Source organism: Oncorhynchus mykiss, chromosome 6 (genome assembly GCF_057628025.1).
Source record: "Oncorhynchus mykiss isolate SJ-2025 chromosome 6, ASM5762802v1, whole genome shotgun sequence".
NCBI classification, from domain to species: Eukaryota; Metazoa; Chordata; class Actinopteri; order Salmoniformes; family Salmonidae; genus Oncorhynchus; species Oncorhynchus mykiss.
This window is the reverse complement of record NC_143027.1, coordinates 36,987,070-37,010,843: the sequence shown is the minus strand read 5'-3', so window position 1 is coordinate 37,010,843 and position 23,774 is coordinate 36,987,070. Positions and strand designations below refer to the sequence as shown.

At 43.1% G+C, this 23,774-nt stretch overlaps 1 protein-coding gene across 1 annotated transcript; it reads right to left on the bottom strand.

Moving 5' to 3' along the window:
- Positions 1-780: 780 nt before the first annotated feature.
- LOC110525868 (phosphatidate cytidylyltransferase 2) lies at positions 781-23,011 on the bottom strand. The gene is made up of 13 exons (XM_021606340.3): positions 22,457-23,011; positions 19,402-19,544; positions 18,843-18,939; positions 18,141-18,238; positions 17,483-17,622; positions 16,264-16,322; positions 8,867-8,949; positions 6,869-6,956; positions 6,661-6,729; positions 6,419-6,571; positions 5,654-5,773; positions 5,266-5,369; positions 781-3,462 (listed from the first exon to the last, which is right to left on the bottom strand). The coding sequence occupies exons 1-13, from the start codon at positions 22,520-22,522 to the stop codon at positions 3,339-3,341; spliced, it is 1,344 nt and encodes a 447-aa protein (XP_021462015.1). The 5' UTR covers positions 22,523-23,011; the 3' UTR covers positions 781-3,338.
- Positions 23,012-23,774: the final 763 nt, after the last annotated feature.

Here is a 23,774-nt window from a genome sequence, read left to right as displayed (position 1 = left end):
TACACATATGGCATCAATTGATGATCGACTGGTTATACAGTAAATCAGCATCGGGCCCTATGTGATCAGTCAGAGTGAAAGATAATCTGTATGTGGGTCAGTCAGCCTGCAACACACCCATCTATTCAATTAAACACATAAAATCCTAATATTCATAGATAGATGAGCCTCGGGCCGTATTTGTAAAGCATCTCAGAGTCGGAGTGCTGATCTAGGATTTTGTCCTCGCTGTTCATATAATTTTATCCACTATGATCTTAAAGGCTTATCTGATCCTAGATCAGACAGCACTACTACTCTGAGACACATAAAGATGCAGAAATTGCTTCATCATTTCCTGGTTGCTAAAATGCTAATAGTTCGCCTAATTTCAGTTTATGTTGCAAAACAAGCAAGTATAGTGTAGTAGAGAATCATTGTTCCATCTAAAACGCTGTGAAATATATTTTCCATAAACAAAAATATTGTATTTTCAGTTGTTTGAAGCTGGTTTACAAAACTTAAAGTAAAAGACCCAAAAACAAAACTTAAGAACGCGAAGAATAGAAATAGATAGAACATATCTACCGCTTTTTAGACGTACTTTCAATGAGAATTACAGACCTATAACTCACATTTCGATGTGAATATGGTTGGGTCGCCCAAAAAGTTACATATTGTAGCTTTAAAGAATACAGGCCCTGGTTTCCCCACTAACACCATTAATGTCATATCACACTCAGATTGGTCTATAGACTGGTCCTTGTAAATGAACACTTGACACCGGGTACAACCAAGGAGAAGAGTTTAACCATTTATGTTCATGTGACCACAAAAGCCCCTTGGTGGTGATCTCACAATGGCAACCAGGAGGAAATACATCAACAGCATCTGTAGCTTTTATGTAGCTTTACAAAATATATTCTTAGTTCACCTGGTGAGATTGATTATGAAATAGGTGTTACTACTGTTCTCGACCCACAGGAGGGGTGTGTAACCATGAGCACTATCTGTGAGCCTGGGGTTGCATCCCAAATGGCACGCTATTCCCTTTATAGTCCACTACTTTCGACCAGGGCCCACAGTGCTCTGGTCAAAAGCAGTACAGTATATAGGGAATAGGCTGCCATTTGGGACACACTACCAGAGTTTGTACTATCAGGCTGTGGTAGTGTGGTCTGAGAGGGAACAGACTTGGCAGTGCAAAAATCATTAGCATGAAATGCTAGCAAAGTGATTATGTGACTCCATTACTGTCCCATAGCTTTGGAAACTGTACACAGCATTCACTCCACCAGCCTGGCACTTCCTATATAACACTCTATAACAGCTGAAAACAAGTGTGTGTCTGCCTCTTAGAAGATTAAAACATATATTTTTTTAAAGTATGGTGGTCATTTGTAACTATTCTTCAATTACAAACGCTGATGTAAACATGGACGGTGTCCCATCTCACTCATTCCTATGAGAACCTCAACAGTGGCCATCGGAACCAGAAATACATGGCGCATATAGAGAGAAAGAGATACAGTATATATACACTGAACAAAAACATAAACGCAACATGTAAAAGTGTTGGTCACATTTTTCATGAGCTGAAATAAATGATCCCATAAATGTTCCATATGCACAAAAAGCTTATTTCTCTCAAACTTTGTGCACTAATGTGTTTACGTCGCTGTTAGTGATCATTTATCCACCTGACAGGTGTGGCATATCAAGAAGCTGATTAAACAGCATGATCATTACACAGGTGCACCTTGTACTGGGGACAATAAAAAGCCACTAAAATGTGCAGTTTTGTCAAACAACACAATTCCACAGACCCAGTTTTGAAGGAGTATGCAATTGGCATGCTGACTGCAGGAATGTCCAACAGAGCAGCTGGCAGATAATTGAAGGTTCATTTCTATACCATAAGCCACCTCCAACATAATTTTAGATCATTTGGCAGTACATCCAACCAGCCTCACAACCGCAGACCACGCCAGCCCAGGACCTCCACCTGTGGGAGCGTCTGTGTGGAAAAACACATTCTGATTGGCTGGACCTGGCTCCCCAGTGGGTGGGTCCTACAGTATGCCCTCCCATGGCTGCACCCCTGCCCAGTCATGCGAAATCCATAGACTATGGCCTAATTAATTTTTATAAATTTACTGATTTCCTTCTATGAAGTATAACTCAGTAAAATCTTTGAAAGTGTTAACTTTATATTTTTGTTCAAAACAGCTCTGGCTGTCATCCACCATGAACTGATCTTTGATAACGGAACTTGATTGGCAAATAAATAACCATCGCTAAAACCCTAACATATCAGTCCCACACAAAAATAATTGTTTTACATAAAACCTGTGTAGTAAACTATCAGAAATGGCAATGAAATATTTTTTGAAATACCAACTAGTCTTCCTATACTATTCATTTGTCATTTTACAACTGTGTACTCCATCCAGTGCAGGAAACAGTTTGACCCTTGACCTCCATTCCGTAACACTAATGACATACTCAATAATCCGGTCAAATCCCTAGTGGTGTTTTGTTCCTAATTTAGACAGTCCACTTCCTCTAATGGTTCTACCCCCACATGACATCACACACACACACACCATTTAGCTGGATGTGAACGAAGCTGCAGGTGAAGCATGAGTGGCTACAATGACACCCTTTATAGTGCACTACTTTTGACCAGGGAGCCAATAGGGCTCAGATCAAAAGTAGTGTAGTGTATAGGAAATGGAGTGCCATTTGGTAACCAGAGAGACACACACATATGCAGCATGACATATGCCATTAGCAGAGTGAATCTCTGCGGGGTAAAATGCACATAGACAAAACACAGATTTAATGGAAGATACCAATGTAAAAACTTAACCACCAATATTATAAATACAAACAATTATTACAACGAATGAAGTAAATAAAACAGGCAGGGTGACAGGATGAGGACAATACAGTGTGAGTATGTTGAGCAGTGCATTAAAACATATATGTATCATTAAATATTCTCACACACACTAAAGGTATAGAATATTCTGTATACATGTGGAAATGTACATCTGACCTCATTGTGGTACACAAAGTGGCATGACTGTTGTAGATAATATGGCTGACATGACTAAATAAACAGGTACAGTAACTCAGACAACCTGAAACACTGAAGGAAAACAGTTTAGGACACACTGTCATAATGTACACATTCTCTGTCACACACACACACACACAAAATGGAATGACCCAAAGGCTGGAGTTATTTTCTCACACAAGCGCTACACTACTTCCCACACCTCCAGGGCTTTCTGGTGCCAGGGGGCTGCCCTCCCAGCCCCAGTAGGGTGACCCCGGCCCTGACCGTGGGGGTCCTAGGCTTCCTCCTCCAGCAGACCCCTCTCTGTCAGGTGGGTCTTAAGGGAGTTGAAGATGTGGAGCTGCTGGTCCAGGCGCAGGGCTAGGAGTTGCTGGACCACCTTGGCAGGGTTAGGGCCCCTGGAGACAGAAGATTACACAACGGATCACATACAGGGCGATATTTTGACAGCACAAAGAGGTCTCCAAGAAAGGCCTGGTTAGTCAAACTGGTTGAGGCTGCAGCTCATGTCTCTATACAACAGCAAATCCACTGGGAGAGAATCACAAATTATAAACTGGGTGGCTGGAGCCCTGAATGCTGATTGGTTGACAGCCGTGGTATATCAGACCATATAGCACAGGTATGAAAACCTTTATTTTTACTGTTGTATTTGTATTTAAGGCAGCACCTACTCCTTCTGGGGTCCAGCTAAATTAAGGAAGTTCATAACATTTTAAAAACATTACAATACATTCACAGACTGTGCCATCAGGCCCCTACTTCACCACTACCACATATATACAATAAAACATCCATGTGTACGTGTCTATGTTTGTGTTGCTTCACAGTCCCCTCTGTTTTTTTTATCTGTTAAAAAAAATATTTAAAAAATATAATTTTACTGCTTGCATGAGTTACTTGATGTGGAATAGAGTTCCATGTAGCCATGGCTCTATTTAGTACTGTGCGCCTTCCATAGTCTGTTCTGGACTTGGGGACTGTGAAGAGACCTCGTGGCATGTCTTGTGGGGTATGCATGGGTGTCCGAGCTGTGCGCCAGTAGTTCAACGATGGTGACCAGTTTATAATAGCAATAAGGCACCTCGGGGGAGTTTGATATGGCATTCAGAAAGTATGAATGACTTTTTCCACATTTTGTTACATTAACGCCATATTCAAAAACTAAAACAATTCTACCCCCATAATGACAAAGCAAAAACAGGTTATACATTTTTGCAAATGTATTAAACATAAAAAACTGAAATATCACATTTACATAAGTATTCAGACCCTTTACTCAGTACTTTGTTGAAGCACCTTTGGCAGCGATTACAGCCTCGAGTCATCTTAAGTATGATGCTTCAAGCTTGGCAGACCTGGATTTGGAGAGTTTCTCCCATTCTTCTCTGCAGATCCTCTCTGTCAGGTTGGATGGGGAGCGTTGCTGCACAGCTTTTTTCAGGTCTCTCCAGAGATGTTTGATCGGGTTCAATTCCGGGCTCTGACTGGGCCCCTCAAGGACATTCAGAGACTTGTCCCAAAGCCACACCTGCATTGTCTTGGCTGTGTGCTTAGAGTCATTGTCCTGTTAGAAGGTGAACCTTCCAGTCTTGGGTCCTGAGCAGGTTTTCATCAAGGATCTCTCTGTACTTTGCTCTGTTCATCTTTCTCTCAATCCTGACTAGTTTCCCAATCCCTGCTGCTGAAAAACATTCCCACAGCATAATGCTGCCACCACCACGCTTCATCGTAGGGATGGTGTCAGGTTTTCTCCAGACGTGACACTTGGCATTCAGGTCAAAGAGTTCAATCTTGGTTTCAACAGACCAGAGAATCTTGCTTCTCATGCCTTTTGACAAACTCCAAGCGGGCTGTCATGTGCCATGTGCCCGCTTGGCTTCCATCTTGCCACTACCATAAAGGCCTGATTGAGCTCCAGAGTTCCTCAGAGTGGACATCTGGTTCTTGGTCACCTCCCTGATGAAAGCCCTTCTCATTCGATTGCTCAGTTTGGCCAGGCGACCAGTACTAAGAAGAGTCTTGGTGGTTCCAAACCGCTTCCATTTAAGAATGATGGAGGCCACTGTGTTCTTGGGGAGCATATACCACACCCCCCCGCGCCGTATTACTTAAATATAATTATATATGTTTTCACCTGTTAACACATCAGCATTGTCAGCCAAAGCAATTAATAAGCCTGTGGTGTTCTAGCTAGTTACCTGATGAAGCTGGCGATGTAGACGTTGACGAACGTAGCCATGAGGTACTGGCAGTCGAAGCGGTCCATGATGCCACCGTGGCCGGGAATTGTGTTGGCAAAGTCCTGGAATAACAGGCCAGACGGACATGGTGACATCAGGGCAATAGGGCATCAGAGCAGAGGACAACATAACACACAGCTGGTGCACTGCGGAGACCCTTTGCTCAAGCAAAGTCAAAAGTAAGGCAATGCAGAGACTGCGTGAAACTGCAGTGGATCACAAACTACGGTGAAACAACCAAGTGGTTCCGGAAGCATAGATCATGAGCACGGCCAACTAAGGCTACTCAATTCTAGTGAGTCCACCGGGCCCAGTGATAACAGTGGTGAGGGGTTCTGACAGTCACCTTGATCTTGAAGGCCCTCTTAAAGCCGCTGGCAAAGAAGCCTCCGAAAGGTCCCATGAGGGAGGCAAAGGCAGACAGGGAGATGCTGTGAATCTGAAATGGGTAGAGGCGCAGTGTGGGCTGGAGACAGAGAGAGAAGAGAGACGTTAAACTGGTCTCACATATGGTCAAACCGTTTCGACAAAAATAGGACAAATAAGGAGACATTTAGGACAGGGAAGGGAAACTGTTTTGAAGGCCCTCAGATCAATGTATTTAATTTTTTTGGAACTCAGTCTGGGTCTCAACTTAACATTGGAGTTAGAATAGTAGAATGCATAAGGTGCCATTTCAAAATGTGGTTGTGTATCAACAGTTTCTCTCTTGTTATGTCGGTCACTGATAGTCACTCAGCCCATGTCGGCTAACATTTTTTCAGATTGGTAATTTAGTCTAGCGGCCAGCTATCTAAACTCATAGTAATCAAGGTCAAATTAAAGCCCGTGGGGCCACCATTGATTTCGTTAGTCAGTCTCACTCAGATATCATATTAAAAACTGCAAATCTTCTCTCTGCCCAATAGCAAAATGTGTATAATTGGAGCAAACTAGCTTTAAAACAGCAACATTCTCTCTCCACCCCATGGCAAAAATGTGTAGACTTGCACAAAATTAACTCTAAAAATGTTTTGTTTTTTTAAATGTTCTCTCTGGGGCACCTTAGACCAGACAGAGATCATAAGCAGAGACCAGCCAACCAGACGGAGAGAGAACAGATCAGACTCACCCATCCAGTGAGTGACTCGAGGGCGGCAGGCAGGGCATAATCCTGCAGCTGGAACAGGTCAGAGGGTTCACAGTCCACCTCAAAACTGTTACGGTCGCTGTTAAACTCCACCGGACACACAAAGAAGCTGTAGCCCGCCATCACATAGGACAACTGGATAGAGCAGGAGAAAGGGAGTAAGATAAGACTAATAGACACATTTAAATACAAAACTTTTGCACTTAGTTATGGCAATTTCTTACCAGGATCCCAAACACAACAGTTGAAAAGAATCCGCCAATGAAGCCCTCCCAGGTTTTCTTAGGAGACAGCTGCACGGAAAACAGCCACGTTAACACATTAAAGAGTGTTCAAACCTTGGAAGATGCAACATACCCATGACATATTCATAGGATCGCTACGTTGCCTGTTGACCATAGCTGTGTGACTGACAGTGCCAGTCTTGCTAACCTTAATGAGTGGAGTACGTCCAAAGAAGAAGCCAAACATGTAGGCCATGATGTCATTGCAGATCACACAGGAGATGGGCACGATGAACCTAGACAGAGAAGGAGAGAGGAACTGGTATCAACAACTGGGGCATATTCAATGGAGTGTCGTACGTTGTGCATAGCGCAGACAACTATTTACTCTACAAGAGACAGAGCGTGTCTCTTCTACATCGTTCATTTCCCTGAATGTTCTGTAAATAAGCCCCTGCCATGGTGCAATTACATCAGCTAATAGTATTTTTCACTCTGCAGTCGGCTCTCCCACTAGAGGCCTTCACGGATCCACCGTACCCGAATAACCGAGAACTGACCTGGGACCAGAGCGGGTCCGGATCCAGAATTCTAAATAAATGTCATGGATCTGGATCCGATCTGATATGATTGTCACTGGTGTGTGTAAATTGGACTGACCGTACAGATCTGAACGCGACTGCTGCAGTAGAGAAATGTTATAATGTATGCTGCTGCTATTGCGTTTCACGAGAGTGGAGGGTGGCGCGTGTTGCCGTCCAATCACAAAGCGGTCAATAGGCTACAGTCATAGATCCACCGTGCATGGCGAAAGTTAGGAGATATCTAATCAATGGAAGACGGAATTAAAAGTTAAAGGAGGAGGATAGGCTACAACGACCAATAGCCAACAGGTAGGCTGCTACTTTACATTCTGAATTAAGTTATTTGTAACGGTAGGATGAGATGGTGCATGAACTGCAACCTCAATTAGCCTAACGTTAGCTAGCTTAACTAACTTCTCCCGGTTTGACGCTACTATAGTGCGAGTCGGCTTGTTGCAGTCTCCTCTCTCCATGCCTGCTCCCCAGGATCACTCGCTCACAGTACAGCCCCTCCCCAGCATGCTAGAGCGGCACCTCTCTCGTCGCTCCCTCCTCACTGACTTTATTAGCTCCGGAACTTCTTATGGATAGGCGTTCAGTCAACAGGACAGTTGTAAATCATGTAGCGCCATCTGTCATGATCTCACATTTTAGAGAAACAACAAATGTCGGTACATATAAATGTCTTATATCGGCTGAAAGCTTAAATTCTTGTTAATATAACTGCACTGTCTAATTTACAGTAGCTATTACTGCGAAAAAAAATGCCATGCTATTGTTTGAGCGCTCCTAACAACAAACCACTTTTCACGTGATAGGTTTGATAAATTCACCATGTAATATAAATGTGTCCTTCACGATTTGCCAAAATGTGCCTGGGTGACATCACACTAAATGTCATGTAGCTTACTCATACTTCAAGTTATCAGTCTGAAACTTGGCACATACACTGCTGCCCTCTTGTGGACACCATCGGAATTGTGATGGCTAGATTTGGGACCTTTCTGTTGCATTTCAAAGATGGTGGTAGGAAAAAAACAATTTTTTCCACCCTTTGTATTTTCTTCTACCAGATCTATTGTGTTATATTCTCCTACATTCAATTCACATTTCCACAAACTTCAATGTGTTTCCTTTCAAATGGAACCAAGAATATGCATATCCTTGCTTCAGGGCCTGAGCAGGCAGTTAGATTTGGGCGAAAACTTTATTTAAAAAAAAAAAGATAAAAAAAAGGGGGCTATCCCTATAAAATAGCTTAAAACATTTATTTTCTGCTGTTCCATCACTCAGATCCGATTGGACCGGGTCTGGATCCGACCAGGTCTGTTCGGGAACAGGCCCGTGAAGACCTCTACCTCCCACTGTACAGAACAGAAAGAGTGGGCTGAGTGAAAACACTCCATGTATTAACCTCTGGGTATGTCCCAAATGACACCCTAGTCCCTATATAGCCCATTTTAGACACAACCACTGAATTTGCCCTCCCATACAGTGGAAACCAACTAGTGGTCAGAGATCTGATTAGCATTGCTGTTTACAATAGTTATGTTCTCTGTGTGCTATATGTTGTGGGCTGTGTGTGTGCATGTGAGAGAGGAAGAGACAGGGACATTCCTTACCAGATCATTCCCTCAAACAGGTTGTGGATGATGAGGTGGGACTGGGTCACAACGATCAGCAGAGTTACGTGAGTCCAGCCAAACTGTCAGGGAGGAAAAACAGAATTACATACATATATATATTGTCTTAAGATCGTGTAGTATAGGATCTCTATAGAAAAGTGATATTGAGGAACCCAAAAGTTGGAAGAAAATGATTCAATTACTGTGGTATTTACACATCTCTGCTTATTTCTAAGTGTTAATGACGTGAATGGCATTTGGCAGAGCAATCCTTACTTATAGGCGTGTCATCATTGCTCTGTGGTCTTTGCAACAACACAAACAGATCCTAGAACCACTCACGTTCAAATCTGGACCTGGAAGCCAGTTTCACTGCTTAAACCCCCCCCCTCCCATTCTTGTCCACTAATGAGGGTCTGATTTAGACCTGGGACACCAGGTGGGTGCAATTAATTATCAGGTAGAATAGAAAACCAGCAGTACTCTGGACCTCATCTGACCCTAAGGGTCATCTATGAATGTTTGAACATCTTGCCCATGTTCTGTTATAATCTCAACCCCGCACAGCCAGAAGAGGACTGGCCACCCCTCATAGCCTGGTTCCCCTCTAGGTTTTGTCCTTTCTAGGGAGTTTTTCCTAGCCACCGTGCTTCTACGTCTGCATTGCTTGCCGTTTGAGGTTTTAGGCTGGGTTTCTGTACAGCACTTTGTGACATTGGCTGATGTAAAAAGGGCTTTATAAATAAATGTGATTGGGTAAAATGTAAATACCGCTGTAGACGAAGTCCTCAGGCCAGTCAGTGTGTGGCAGTTTAGCTTTAATGCAGTGTTCAGAGCTCACTCCCTTTCACCGATTGATGTGTTACTGCAGTGTACGGTGCATTCGGAAAGTATTCAGACCCCTTAACTTTTTCCACATTTTGTTATGTTACAGCCTTATTATAAAATTTATTAAATAAATTGCTTTCATCAAGCTACACAAGGACAGAGCGAAAACAGGCTTAGAAATGTTTGCAAATAAAAAAAATACCTTATTTACATAAGTACTCAGACCCTTTGCTATGAAATTCATATTTGAGCTCTACAACTTGGAGTCCACCTGTGGTAAATTCAATTGATTGGATATGAATTGGGAAGGCACATACACCGGTCTATAGAAGGTCCCACAGTTGACAGTGCACGTCAGACCAAAAACCAAGCCATCAGGTCAAAGGAATTGTCCGTAGAGCTCAGAGACAGGATTGTGTCAGAGCACAGATTTGGGGAAGGGTAGCAAAACACATCTGCAGTTTTTAAGGTCCCCAAGAACACAGTGTTCTCCATCATTCTTAAAATGGAAGAAGTTTGGAACCACCAAGACACTATCTAGAGCTGGCCGCCCGGACAAACTGAGCAATCGAGGGAGAAGGGCCTTGGTCAGGGAGGTGACCAAGATCCCGATGGTCACTGATAGAGCTCCAGTTGCTCTGTGGAGAAGGGGAAAACCTTCCAGAAGGACAACCATCGCTGCAGCACTCCAACAATTCAGGCCTTTATGGTAAAGTGGCCAGACGGAAGCCACTCCAAAAAGGCACCTAAAGGACACTGACCATGAGAAACAAGATTCTCTGGTCTGATGAACCCAAGATTGAATGCTTTGTCCTGAATGCCAAAGGTCACACCTGGAGGAAAACTGGCACCATCCCTACGGTGAAGCAAAGTGGTGGCAGCATCATGCTGTATGGATGGTTTTCAGTGGCAGTGCCTAGGAAAATAGTCAGGATCAAGGGAAAGATGAACGGAGCAAAGTACAGAGAGATCCTTGATGAAAACCTGCACCAGAGCACTCAGGAGCTCAGATTTGGGCAAAGGTGTACCTTCGAACAAGACAACGACACTAAGCACACAGCCAAGGCAACACATTAGTGGCTTCGGGACAAGTCTCCAAATTACCTGAAAATAGCTATGCAGCGACGCTCCCCATTCAACATTTGCATTTATTAATGGATCCCCATTACTCTTCCTGTAGTCCAGCAAAATTTAGGCAGTTTATACCATTTTAAAAGCATTAAAATACATTCACAGATTTCCCACCACACCATGTCCCCTCAGGCACCTACCCCACCGCTAATCTAAAGTACAAAATCCATGTGTACGTGTGTGTATAGCGTGTGTGTTATCGTGTGAGTGTATGCATGTGTCTGTTCCTATGTTGGTGTGGAATCACAGTCCCCGAGGTTCCATAAGGTGTATTTTTATCTTATTTATTTAAATCTACATTTTACTGCTGGCATCATCAGTTACTTGAAGAGACCTCGTGGCATGTCTTGTGGGGTATGTATGGGTAGCCGAGCTGAGCGCCAGTAGTTCAGACAGCTCGGTGTACTCAACATGTCAATACCACTCATAAATACAAGTAGTGATGAAGTCTCTCTCTCCACTTTGAGCCAGGAGAGATTGACATGCATATTATTAGATCTCGGGCTATGTCCAAGGACCAGCCGTGCTGCCTTGTTCTGATCAGGTGTGACAAAACTAGGCCTGTAGGACCTGCATTGTTGATAGTGCTGTTAAGAAGGTAGGGCAGCGCTTTATTTCGGACAGACTTCTCCCCATCTTTTAGGTACTGTTGTATCAATATGTTTTGACCATGACAGTCCTCAACTTGCTTAATTCCCACATGTTTTATTACAAGATTTAGTTGAGGATTAGGGTTTAGTGAATGATTTGTCCAAATTGTATTTACTACTTACAATGCTTTTAGTTTTAGAAATAAATTACTTTAAACTTCCCTCTAAGACTGGGGGCACACACTTTATAGTAAGTAGGCTTAAATTGAACATATGGCAAATAGGAGTGGCAATATCGTCCTCTATTATCCTCAAGTCATTTTCCATCAAAGTTGTCAGACCCCAGTGGCTTGTCATTGTTGATAGACAAGGACTTTACGGAATTCAAAATTACAATGCTTGTCTTTCATAATTTGTTCAGATATACTTGGATGTGTAGTGTCAGTGTTTGTTGCTGGCATGTCATCCCTAAGTTTGCTAATCTTGCCTATGAAAAAAATCATTGAAGTAGTTGGCAATATCAGTTGGTTTTGTGATGAATGAGCCATCTGAGTCAATGAATGATAGAGCTGAGTTTGCCTTTTTTCTCCGAAATGTAATTTAAGGTGCTCCAAAGCTTTTTACTATCATTCTTTGTTATTTATCTTTGTTTCAGTGTAGTTTTCTTTTTATTCAGTTTAGTCACATGCTTTTGAAATTTGCTTGCCATTTTGTTTGAACAGCCAGACTTATTTGCCATACCTTTTGCCTCTTCCCTCAACCATACAAATGTTCAATACTTCATCAATCCAAGATCCAATCCAAGATTTAACAGTTGTTTTCACTGACATGTTCTTAATGGGTGCATGCTTAGTAGTTACTGAAATAAACAATTTCATAAATGTGTCAAGTGCAGCGTCTGTTTGCTCCTCATTACACACAACGGACCAACAAATATTTACATCAACATAGGAATCACTACAAAACGTATTGTATGACATCTTATACACTATATTAGGCCCAGCATTATAAACTTTGGTTTTCCTAGATATGGCTACTATATTATGATCACTACAGGCAGTGGATCTGGATACTGCTTTCAAGCACATTTCTGGTTCATAGGCACATGATGACAGTATACAATATCTGTAGGATCAGCAGAGACATTCAGGGCAGTTAGAGGGACATAAATTAGGTTAGTTACATTGTATCTACCAACGCCCCTGGTGTAATGTACATTTGCTGAAGAATTATGGCAATTCTGCATCACAAATGGTAGGGATTAGCTGAGCTGGGCTTGGGTCATTGATAAGTCATTGTCTCAACACAGCCTTATAACGCTGTGAAAGGATAAAGGAACCCAAATGATTTGGGTGGATCCCATCCTCCTTATAAAATGTGTTTTGTTTCCAAAATGTATCGAAATTGTCAGAAGTTACACTCACTGAGCTGCAATAATCACGTAGCCAGTTGTGAGGAGAAAGAATCCTGCTAAAGCATTCAATGCCACGATTGAGAGGGCACAGGTCCAGATATGGGTCTTTTGTTAGTGTCTAGCAGAGTCAATCAGCTCTTTTAAAATCCGTTCATAATGTCATTAAAAACCCACATGGACTACGATAGAGTCGATTTCCATGTCCTGACGTAGTACATTCGGGAGCAGCTTAGTAATGTAAATTTACTTGAGCTCCGGGATAGGACATTGTTTTTGCACCAGGAGCGGTCACATTTCTTACCATGGAGCTGACAAAAATCACAGCTGGCAAGAAGGACGAGGAAATCTGCCCACTCCCACGGTTCACAGGAGTCGGAGAACCTTTTATGGACGGGCGAGAGGCATGATAACTTGAGCCCGTTGCAGGCGTCTGACAGATGGAGAAGCCCCGTTTGATCCAGAGCAGGGCTGAAGGTTGCCGACGTCGACATCGTAGTAGTAGGCACTGCGGCCGCAGACACAGGCACCCGAAGCGATGAACGTGCAGGAAGCTCAGGCTCCAGGAGAGCGAAACTATTCCTTGTTTGAATCCACTCTGGGCCTCTCGTTGGGAGTTTAAACTGCTTTGCGGGAGGTCGCTGTCTTCGACTTCCACGGCTTGTGACATGTGACCATCGTTGATTGCCTTGCTCCTCTTGCTGTGCTCCTTCAACTGAATGGGGAGCTCCGGGCAACACCGGCAAGTCGGATAACGACACACAAGGAATCCAACAAGCGTGAACGCCATCCAGCCACCGGCTTAGAAAATGTACACATTCCACTCTGCGTTTTTTCCAGTTTCTTACGAAGGCTGGCGACCTGTGTGATCAAGGAAGCAATTGCTGCATTGGAACTATCAGTGATCCGGATTGTCCCGAAACAAAGCGTAGTAGATACAGCTCCTACAGCGCTGAAACCATTCATTTATTTCTCCAGACAAAAAGGGCTCCATTGCAACACTAATTTAGTACCAACTTCGTTAGCTTGATGGCTAGCAGATTAGCATCTCTATCAAGCAGGCCTCAACCTTTGTTAAGCAGAATTCCGGGACAAGACATAGCGGTCCTAGCTGTTAAAAGCTTGTAGCGTCATACCCAAGAAGACTTGAGGCTGTAATCGCTGCCAAAGGTGCTTCAACAAAGTACTGAGTAAAGGGTCTGAATACTTGTGTAAATGTAATAGTTATTTTTTAATATATATTTGCAAACATTTCTAAAAATAACTGGTTTTGCTTTGTCATTATAGGGTATTGTGGGTAGATTGACGTTTTAATCCATTTAGAATAAGGCTGTAACGTAACAAAATTCCGAATGCACTGTGTTTCCTTGCAGCGCTCAGCTCTTTCACTGCCTTACATGGTCAAGCCAGAGCTCAGAACACAAAGCCTCGAGCTGTGTGTGAGTGTGAGAGAGAGAGAGAGAGAGAGAGAGAGAGACAAAGGCAGCAGATAAAGTGCCTTCAGAAAGTATTCACACACCTTTTTTCCTCATTTTGTTGTGTTACGAAGTGGGATTCAAATTGATTTAATTGTCATTCTTTGTCAACGATCTACACAAAAAACAAACCTCTAAGTGGAAGAAAAATACAACACTAATATATCTTTACTAGATAACTATTCAACCCCCTGAGTCAATACATATTAGAATCACCTTTGGCAGCAGTTACAGCTGTGAGTCTTTCTGGGTAAGTCTCGAAGAGATCTCCACACCTGGATTGTGAAACATTTGCCGATCAAAATTCTTCAAGCTCTGTCAAATTGGTTGCCGACGATCATTGCTAGACAACCATTTTTTTTTAGGTCTTTCCATACATTTTCAAGCAGAGTTAAGTCAAAACTAACTTGGTCTGTGATTAGCATCATTCAGTTTCCCATTTCCAGTCCTTAATGATTACAAGCATACCCTTAACATGATGCAGCCACGACTATGCTTGAAAATATGAAGAGTGGTACTCAGTAATGTGTTGTATTGGATTTGCACCAAACATAACACTTTGTATTCAGGACAAAATGTGAAATGCTTTGCCACATTTTTTGCAGTATTACTTTAGTGCCTTGTTGTAAACAGGAAGCATGTTTTAGAAATATTTTTATTCCGTACGTTTCCTTTTCACTCTGTCAATTAGGTTAGTATTGTGGTCATTTAACTAACTGTTTTAGAGTCCCCATTGGCCGCCTCCCGAGTGGGCAGCAGTCTAAGGCACCCGGGTTCAATCCCAGGTGGTGACAGAGCCGGCCGTGACCGGGAGACCCATGAGGCGGCGCACAATTGGCCCAGCGACGTCTGGGTTACGGGAGGATTTGGCCGGCCAGGATTTCCTTGTCCCATCGCGCTCTAGCAACTCGTCGCGGGCCAGGCGCCTGCAAGACGACTTTGGTCACCAAGCTGGATGGTGTTTCCTCTGACACATTGGTGTGGCTGGCTTCTGGGTTAAGCGAGCAGTGTGTCAAGAAGCAGTGCGGCTTGGCAGGGTCGTGTTTCGGAGGACGCATGGCTTTCTACCAAGTACGTAGCGGAGTTGCAGCAAAGGGACAAGACTGTAACTACCAATTGGATATCACGAAATTGGATATCACGCTTTGTAAATAAAAGTATACCATTGACTACAAGTGACTAGAGAAGACCAGCCAAGCCTGGTATATAAAGTGCGTGGTGCGTAATGGTTTTACAGTTTAAAATAAATCTCACTGCTCCATGGTAAAGGGTGTCAATTGACCTCAAACACTGAGTGGAAGCATTCATATATAAAATATCACCATAGTCTAGTATAGGGATAAATGTAGCAGATACCAACCGCTTCCTTGCTTCCAAAGAAAAAACAGGCCTTATCCTAAAATAAATTGTTACGCAAATGTTTTGTCCCGAACTTATTTAGGCCTGACATAACAAAGGGTTTGAACACTTTATTAACTCAAGACATTTCAGCTTTTAATTAGTACAATTTTCTAAAAACAATTCCACTTTGACATTATGGGGTAATGTGTGTAAGCCAGCGAAAAAAAATAAATAAATTGAATCCATTTTAAATTCAGGTTGTAACAACAAAATGTGGAGAAAGGGGTATGAATACTTTCTGAAGTTACTGTAGATCTGGGGTTCCCAAACTTTTTCCCTCAGGCCCCCATTACAGCATTGGGGAACCTTGTGCATTCTGCTATTACAACTTTCAACAGCAAGTTGAAAGTAGGAATGTGGTGGAGAGAAGAACCCCTACTGTGGATGAGGCCCTGGTCTTATGTCCTGGAACGGACCCAGAACACTGTTGGAGGGCTTACACGTTTTTAGGCCGGGCCACATCAATAACATAATAGTAGCCAAGAGGAAGAAGGCTCATATAATACAGAACACACAAACACTATGCCCAGTACACTACACATGCACACAAACACTCACCATGTAGAACTGCAGGCGATAGTGTTTCTTCACCAGGCTCAGCACAAACATGCAGAAACCTGCAAAAAACACAAAGAAGAGGGGAAACAAGTCAACAAAGCATTTTGGGGTCAGCCTGTTTTTAGTAGTTATTGTCATTGTTTGCTTTCAAACTGAGGACCGGTAACTGCATCCTTGTATATCATCCTGAAAACTCAATCTTCAGTGACGCATTAATGCCAATTTGGTTCTGTGTTCAGAGGATAAAAGCCTGCCAAAGTCAGTAACAGATAAAAAGACAATAACGTGAATGTGCAGCATCGAACTCTTCATTTCTTACAGTTCCAAGAATTCTATTCTTCCCCAAAGCAGAGTAAGAAGACAGCCTTCTGAGTAAGAGGCTTTTACTGAATCAAACAAATTAGATCAAGCCAATGTGACTATAATCCAGTTAGGACAACTTGGACATCTGAATATTGGATGGCAAGACATCCATCCAATTCACATGATTTGGTTAGATGGGCTTCATCAGAGAAGAACACAGCTAGCCTGGTCCCAGATCCGTGTGTGCCGTCTTGCCAACTTTATGGTCATTGTGGCGGCCACGTCACAAACAGATCTGGGACCAGGCTAGAACAAAGCACACAGTGTTCTGCTAGTTTATCTTTATAGAACTAGCTGACCCTGTGAGCTCATTCTATATTATCTGGCAGTGGGGAGATGGCCCGATTACCTTAAAAGCCTTTTCCTGTCAGCATTTCCACAGTAAACGACCTGGCCTGGTTTTTATATGTACCCAAAGGGAGGAGTGAATGAAGGAGGGGTGGGGTATTTACTTTCCTCTCCTTTCACCTTGAGGCACGGAGTCGAGGTGTGATCATGCAGTCTAAAACAGCCGTTAGCAAGTCAAGTGCTGCCTGTCTTTACCACATCCTGCTGCCATTAACTGCCATACTGCTGCACCAACTGACTGAAAGCGGGAGGAGCAAGTGAAGCACAGTGGATCTTCCGTTTGAGACTTGTACCAAACCCGTAGTCAGGTAAAAACTGATAGAAATTGCAGAAGCTCCAATAGTGACTAAAGCAACACTAAAAGTGGAAAAGAGGACTGCCCTTCTCCCTCCCTCCCGTCTCACTCAATACTCCCTGAAAGCATATATCCATATATCCTGCCTGGCCAGATCAGTGATCAGGAAGGAAAACACAAGGAAGCTAGTTAGAACTTGAGCCACAGCCTCACCAGTGAGGTACATGGCAAAGGAGATGAGGCGGTGGTATTTGCTGAGGATGCGCAACGGCTCCTCCCTCTGCACCAGATTAGAGAAGTAGTCCGTCACCGTCTCGCCGTAGAAGAAATAGTTCACACACAGTAGGAAGTACCTGAGGGGGAGGATGAGGAGGGGAAGGAGGAAGGGGAGGTCAGAACTGTTGCAACACAGAACACAGATCAACTGCACTATGCACTCCAGTCTAGAAAAGTCTGGTGTAAAGGTGAACTTTGGGGTTTGCATGCATCTGAAGCCATTAAGGGACATTATGGGTTCAATATTTACATCAATAATGTTAAGAGCTTTTCACCAGGTTTTTCCAACATAGTGCAATGTGAATGGCAGGAGATCATACTACAAATACCATCCCCACTACGTTGGTTAAAAAACTACACTTCTATATACTCAATTTGATCAGCTAACAAACATGATATAGTCTATCTGCTGATTGGTTTAATAAGCTAGATAAACACTAAAGTGGGTAAACATTACCAAGACCAACAAATCTCAGGAAGTCTGCAATGAAATAAAACATGCAATTCATTATTTTGGGTGGCCAAATGGTTAGTTGCAGTTTAACCTTAAACACAGTCATAGAACTGTGTATGTGTGTGTGTGTGTGTCTCTCACCAGCTCAACGTTCTGAACCAGGGCAGGTGGTAGGAGTGGTACACACTGTAACCAATGTGGATGATTTCTTGGAAGCATTTGATCTGCACACACAGCACCTGGGCAGAGACAGATAATCCAATATTACTGCAAATATACAACAGGTCTGTAATAAATTACAGAGGTTTGCCGATGACTGTCTGAGTGTTGGTATCATCTACATGGAATTCCCCTACCATACATTTGATATCGCTCTGACAACAGCATCTGGTCTGTGTATGATTCCTCATTGCTCAAAACCATCTAATTTAATCATACACATTTGGACATGTCTTGTGCTATGACCATTTAGAGTTTGTGTTCTCGATTTAGTTCCTGCAGTGTCGATGTGGCAGCATGCTTTCTCCCTCCCAGCAAGTCCAACAGACCATTAAAGCAGAGCAAAGAAAAGCATGTTATTTCCACTGACCTACACTCTGAACCTGAAACTATTAAAGGACAGACCCAATTAAATCCCTCACCCTCTCCTAACGCTTTGTTTCTGCAGATCTGTAAGATGTGTTAGCAACATGGTAGAAGCGCCACCGATGCACTGCTTTTACCTATCCTGAACCTACTGATCTGGAAACGGCGAGGGGCCAAGGGAGCGGGGTAGGGAGCGATTTGGGATCGGCTAACAAACTGGACTGACAGGAGGCTTAGGGAGGGAGGAAGAGCACTCACAATCAGCATGAGCACCATGGGGCCCAGGTAGATGATGAAGAAGAAGAAGGAGATCATGGCCAGAGTCAGGATCCCTCGCACCCACCAGTTCTTCCATCTGAGAACACACACAGTTAATACCCGTATGCGGTGTTTAATAGATCGTGAAATAAACACAGTGAAATGAAGAGGGGAACAATAAGCATCCAAGATATTTGTTGACCAACACATTCCTAAAGAATGTCAATATAGGCCGACACAGATCAATAGGAATTCTATTGAGTATATCAGGTGCGGTTTCATAAGCATTCAATTATCCATGACTGAACAGCAGGATGTTGTTAGGAAGGAGGAAAAAACAGAAGACAGTACAAAAAAAAATGATTTAGGCTTTGTGTGTCCCAAATGGCACCCTATTCCCTATAAAGTGGCACTACTTTTAACCCGAACCCTGTGGGACTCAGGCACCGTGTGTTGTGAAACTATGATCTTTCCCTTGCTCTAAACAATTCCCAAACTGGATGTTGGGATTACCATGAGAAGGTAGTAAATAGAAATCTGTTACTTTGGTAGTGTTTACCGTGAGGACAGTCCAGAAAGGGCTTTGTTGAGGACTTCGGGGGTGTCATCAGCAGGGACTGGCACTCCCGGGGGTCCTGTATCAGGCTTGCTCTCACTGTCAGATGCCCCATCCTTCTCTGCTTTCCCCTCATTCTCAGATCCCTAAAGAGAGACAGAGAGACGGGGAGAGAGTGAGTCAGACAATGTAAATAAACACAGCTAGCTACCTATGAGGAATGCTCTCCCACTTCCTTTCTAGCTCAATTTTTTTTTGTCAGTGAATAAAAACTTTGCAAGGAATCTTGTAGAGCTTTCCTGATTTGGTGTTAGGATATTCTGCATGATAAATGTAGGTCTGATAGCGACAGAGAAATCAATATATTTCAGTGTCTGTCTGCCCCTTGATGCTCTGAGAGCTTTTGTTGTGAAACTGCATTAATCTGGATGACCCTCTACTTTTCCGTGGTAACAGTCACCAAAATGTGTTATCAGGAGACAGCAGACTGCTGTAAAGTCCTCGTTGTCGCTCCCCCCCCCGGGCGCTACCAAAGTAACACTTTTGTCTAACCTCCTAATAACACAACAGATAGCTGTTAGCCTACACGATTTCTATCTTGGTTGCAAACACACACACACACACAGCAGTAGCCATCAAGCTGATGGATCCTCCAGGCTCGCTGGTTTCCATGGAGACCATATCACGTCAGTCAGGATGCCTTGGTTAAAAATAGCCCCTCCTTTCACACAAACAACACTCCTGCTACTGAAGAGACCATTTTCATGTTTCCTGTGTAGGAAAGAGTACCAGTACACTCTTTCCCGTTTCACATCAGAAGCAAAAGATTTATTCAACCATGTTAAGTAAGTAATGTAGGCCTATGCTATTTCTACCTTGTCTTTTGACTCCTGTCAATCATGCAAGCTTAGGCCTACTCTTCTAAATTTGGCTCATATGGTTTCAACAACAACAAAACATTGAGGGTGCAGATGACAGACAACTTGTTTTCCATGGAAAGTTGCATCTGCAGTCAGGGAACTCCTACAGTGACATATGACTAAACCGAACCATAGACAGAGCTGTGGTGCTGTGCTATACCACTAGCACAACACAGGCCTGCCTGACAACAGTTGTTAACACTATCCTTCTCTTCACCAGTCAAACCCAGATTGGGGGTAATGTCAATTACTGATCAAAAACCACAATGCAAGGCCCTATGCCAGGCCACCCAGGACTACATTCTACTGAAGCAGGAATGCAAGGCGAAGTGTAGGGACACTGAAAATCTAATAAAGCCCCACACTGTGTCGACTTAGAGAACAGGCAATACACACCAAAGCTGCTGGACACTATTTTTATTAGAACTTATGAACACCCTTGACTTTAACATATAACTAATGTTTCTTTCTTCAAAAGAGCCCACAACTGGCATCAAATCACATTTTATTTGGCACATGCGCCGAATACAACAGGTGTAGACCTTACAGTGAAATGCTTACTTACAAGCCCTTAACCAACAATGCAGTTAAGAAAAAATATATATGAAAAAATGAAACAAATAATTAAAGAGCAGCAGTAAAATAACAATGAAGAGGCTATATAGAGGGGGTACCGGTCGGTACAGAGTCAATGTGCGGGGGTACCGGTTAGTTGAGTTATTAATGTGACTTATGTATAGACTTATGCATAGATAATAACAGAGAGTAGCAGCAGCGTAAAAGGGGGGGTATGGGGAGCAATGCAAATAGTCTGGGTAGCCATTTGATTAGATGTTCAGCAGTCTTATGGCTTTGGGGTAGAAGCTGTTTAGAAGCCTCTTGGACCTAGACTTGGCGCTCCGGTACCGCTTGCCATACAGTAGCAGAGAGAACAGTTTATGACTAGGATGGCTGGAGTCTGACAATTTTTAGGGCCTTCCTCTGACACCGCCAGGTATAGAGTTCCTGGATGGCAGGTAGCTTGGCCCCAGAAATGTACTGGGCCGTATGCACTACCCTCTGTAGTGCCTTGCGGTCGGAGGCCAAGCAGTTTCCATACCAGGTAGTGATGCAACCAGTCAGGATGCTCTCGATGGTGCAGCTGTAGAACCTTTTGAGGATCTGAGGACCCACGGCAAATCTTTTCAGTCTCCTGGGGGCGAATAGGTTTTGTTGTGCCCTCTTCACGACTGTCTTGGTGTGCTTGAACCATGTTAGTTTGTTGGTGCACACTAGCTAAGTTGAGGCAGTCGTGGAAGTCTATTTGTATGTGGCTACAAATGTGTATGTGGGTTGTCCTTCCTGCAGAGTTGATTGGCCTTTTCATTTCAGCCTAGCTATCGTTTGAGTTGAAATCCAACCCATACATTGGAAAAACTAGGCAGAGTTTATGACTAAATTGAAGGTCGTTCCACCTCAAAAAGAACAAGAGGATTGACACCCACCATCAGATTGTTCTGAAATCGTTTCTGTTGATAGAAAGTAAACAGATAAGATTATCATTCCAGCAACATTATTTTTGTTGAAATAATTTGATCAAGTGCATTGATTTCTCAGAGATCAAATTATATTTAAACAAAATAATATTGCGTGAATACTAATCGTACCTGTTTCTAACTACAGAAACGATTTCAGAACCATCTGAGATGGTGGGTGTTATGGCCTGCTGAAATGACATGGAACGATCTTCGATTTAATCAATTGAATACCTAACTTTAGCTGCCCTCTTTGACCTGGCAACACAGGCAAACGTTAACGTTAGATAAGATAGATAAACAGCTAACCACTGAAGTAAACGAGTGCCTTTCATGTTAGAACTAATGTTAGCAGCAAATCAGCATCCATATCATGTTGTTAACATTTTATCTATGTTTTGATAGCAAGCTAGCGCAAATGTATTAATTGCAGACGTGGCTGGTCAACTAGCTAACTTGCATTTTACACTAGATATAGTTTACTAGCTAAAACATGTGCTATAATTACTATATCATAATGTGTGGAAGGGTCTCGCTGCATCATGTGCATGTAGCGGATGTTTCTCTTCCCTTGGCTAGCTAGCTAGCGGTCTGTCCAAACGGCAGTCCATAAACACTCCGTACCTTGTCTTCGGATTGTTGATGTTGTAGGTCGTTTTCCGTCGTTCCGCGGTGCCGTAGCTCTGTCATTTGTGCAACTCTTGTCCAGGCTACTACAGAGGAGTGTATGTTACGGCTTGCTAGCTATTTTATAACCTTTGCTAGCTTGCTAAATAACAAATACGCCCGTTTGGTTCGACAGAAATTATTATTTGCCCCAGATGATGCACGTTCCTTTCACTGCGTTGCCCCTCCCACAAAGTCGTTTCCCGAAGTTGCTAAATGGTCTGAGTTGCATTCTGTATCGCGACGTTTTGTAACGTTGCTTTGCATTTGGTGCGAAACACTCTTTAAAATCCACTTTCTCTTGTCTGTTCTAATCTAGACTTGAATGAATTCCAGAGTTGGTCTGCTGGTTGTGGTTTTTGGGTTGCGTATTTCATATGCATTATTGTATATATCACTCTGCTGGTAGTGGGTTACAATTCATTTATATCGAATCTATCCCGGCTGACCTTGGAGGCATTTTGAAAATGATATATTTTTGTTTTGCAATTGGAATTTTTCACGCTATGTGGCAGCAAAGGCCCACAAATGTATTGAATGAGTACTGTGTGAGCGTGTGTGTGTGTGTGTGTGTGTGTGTGCTTGCTTGTGTGAGTGTGTGTGTGCCTGCATGCTTGCTTATGCGTGCATGTGTGCCTCTCCCTCCCCAGGAGCACAGGGATGTGTTCAGCCCTGTGGCGTGATAGGGGCACAGAGCTGTATAAATACTTAATGGCTTCCTGCAGAGTCAGAGTGAAGGGAGAGCAGCACTGCAGACAAAACACAAATGCTACGTTTTTAAGCTTCTCAGGGCGTTTCCCCTCTTTCCTCCTCTTAATAGTCAATGTGTCATCTATGTGTCATCCACAGAGCTTCAAAGTCTGAAAAGTAGGCTAATAATTAACTACAATTTCTACAAAAACATCAGTGCTCATGTGAAGTAGGTCTACTGTGAAGTAATGTTTTTTGTTTGTTACTTCATTTGATTCTTGCGTAAGTCCATTGAGACCCCTCTCACCACTGTAGCCCATGCTGGAGCACAGCACTGAGATGTACGACTCATCAAATACCCCTGTAGTGCTGAAAGAGATCAACCAATCTATAGCGATGCAGGTGTGCAGCATGTTACATTTCATTTTTGGATTATGACTGCAGTGTTGTGTATGTGATCTGTGGTATGTGGCGTTGCTTCTCCTGCAATATGTGGCACCCGACTTTGCCCAGTCATGCTATATTACGTGTTGGGTGCACGGTGGTGTGATGTCTTGCTGTACTGTCTGTCAGTGGCAGAATTTGG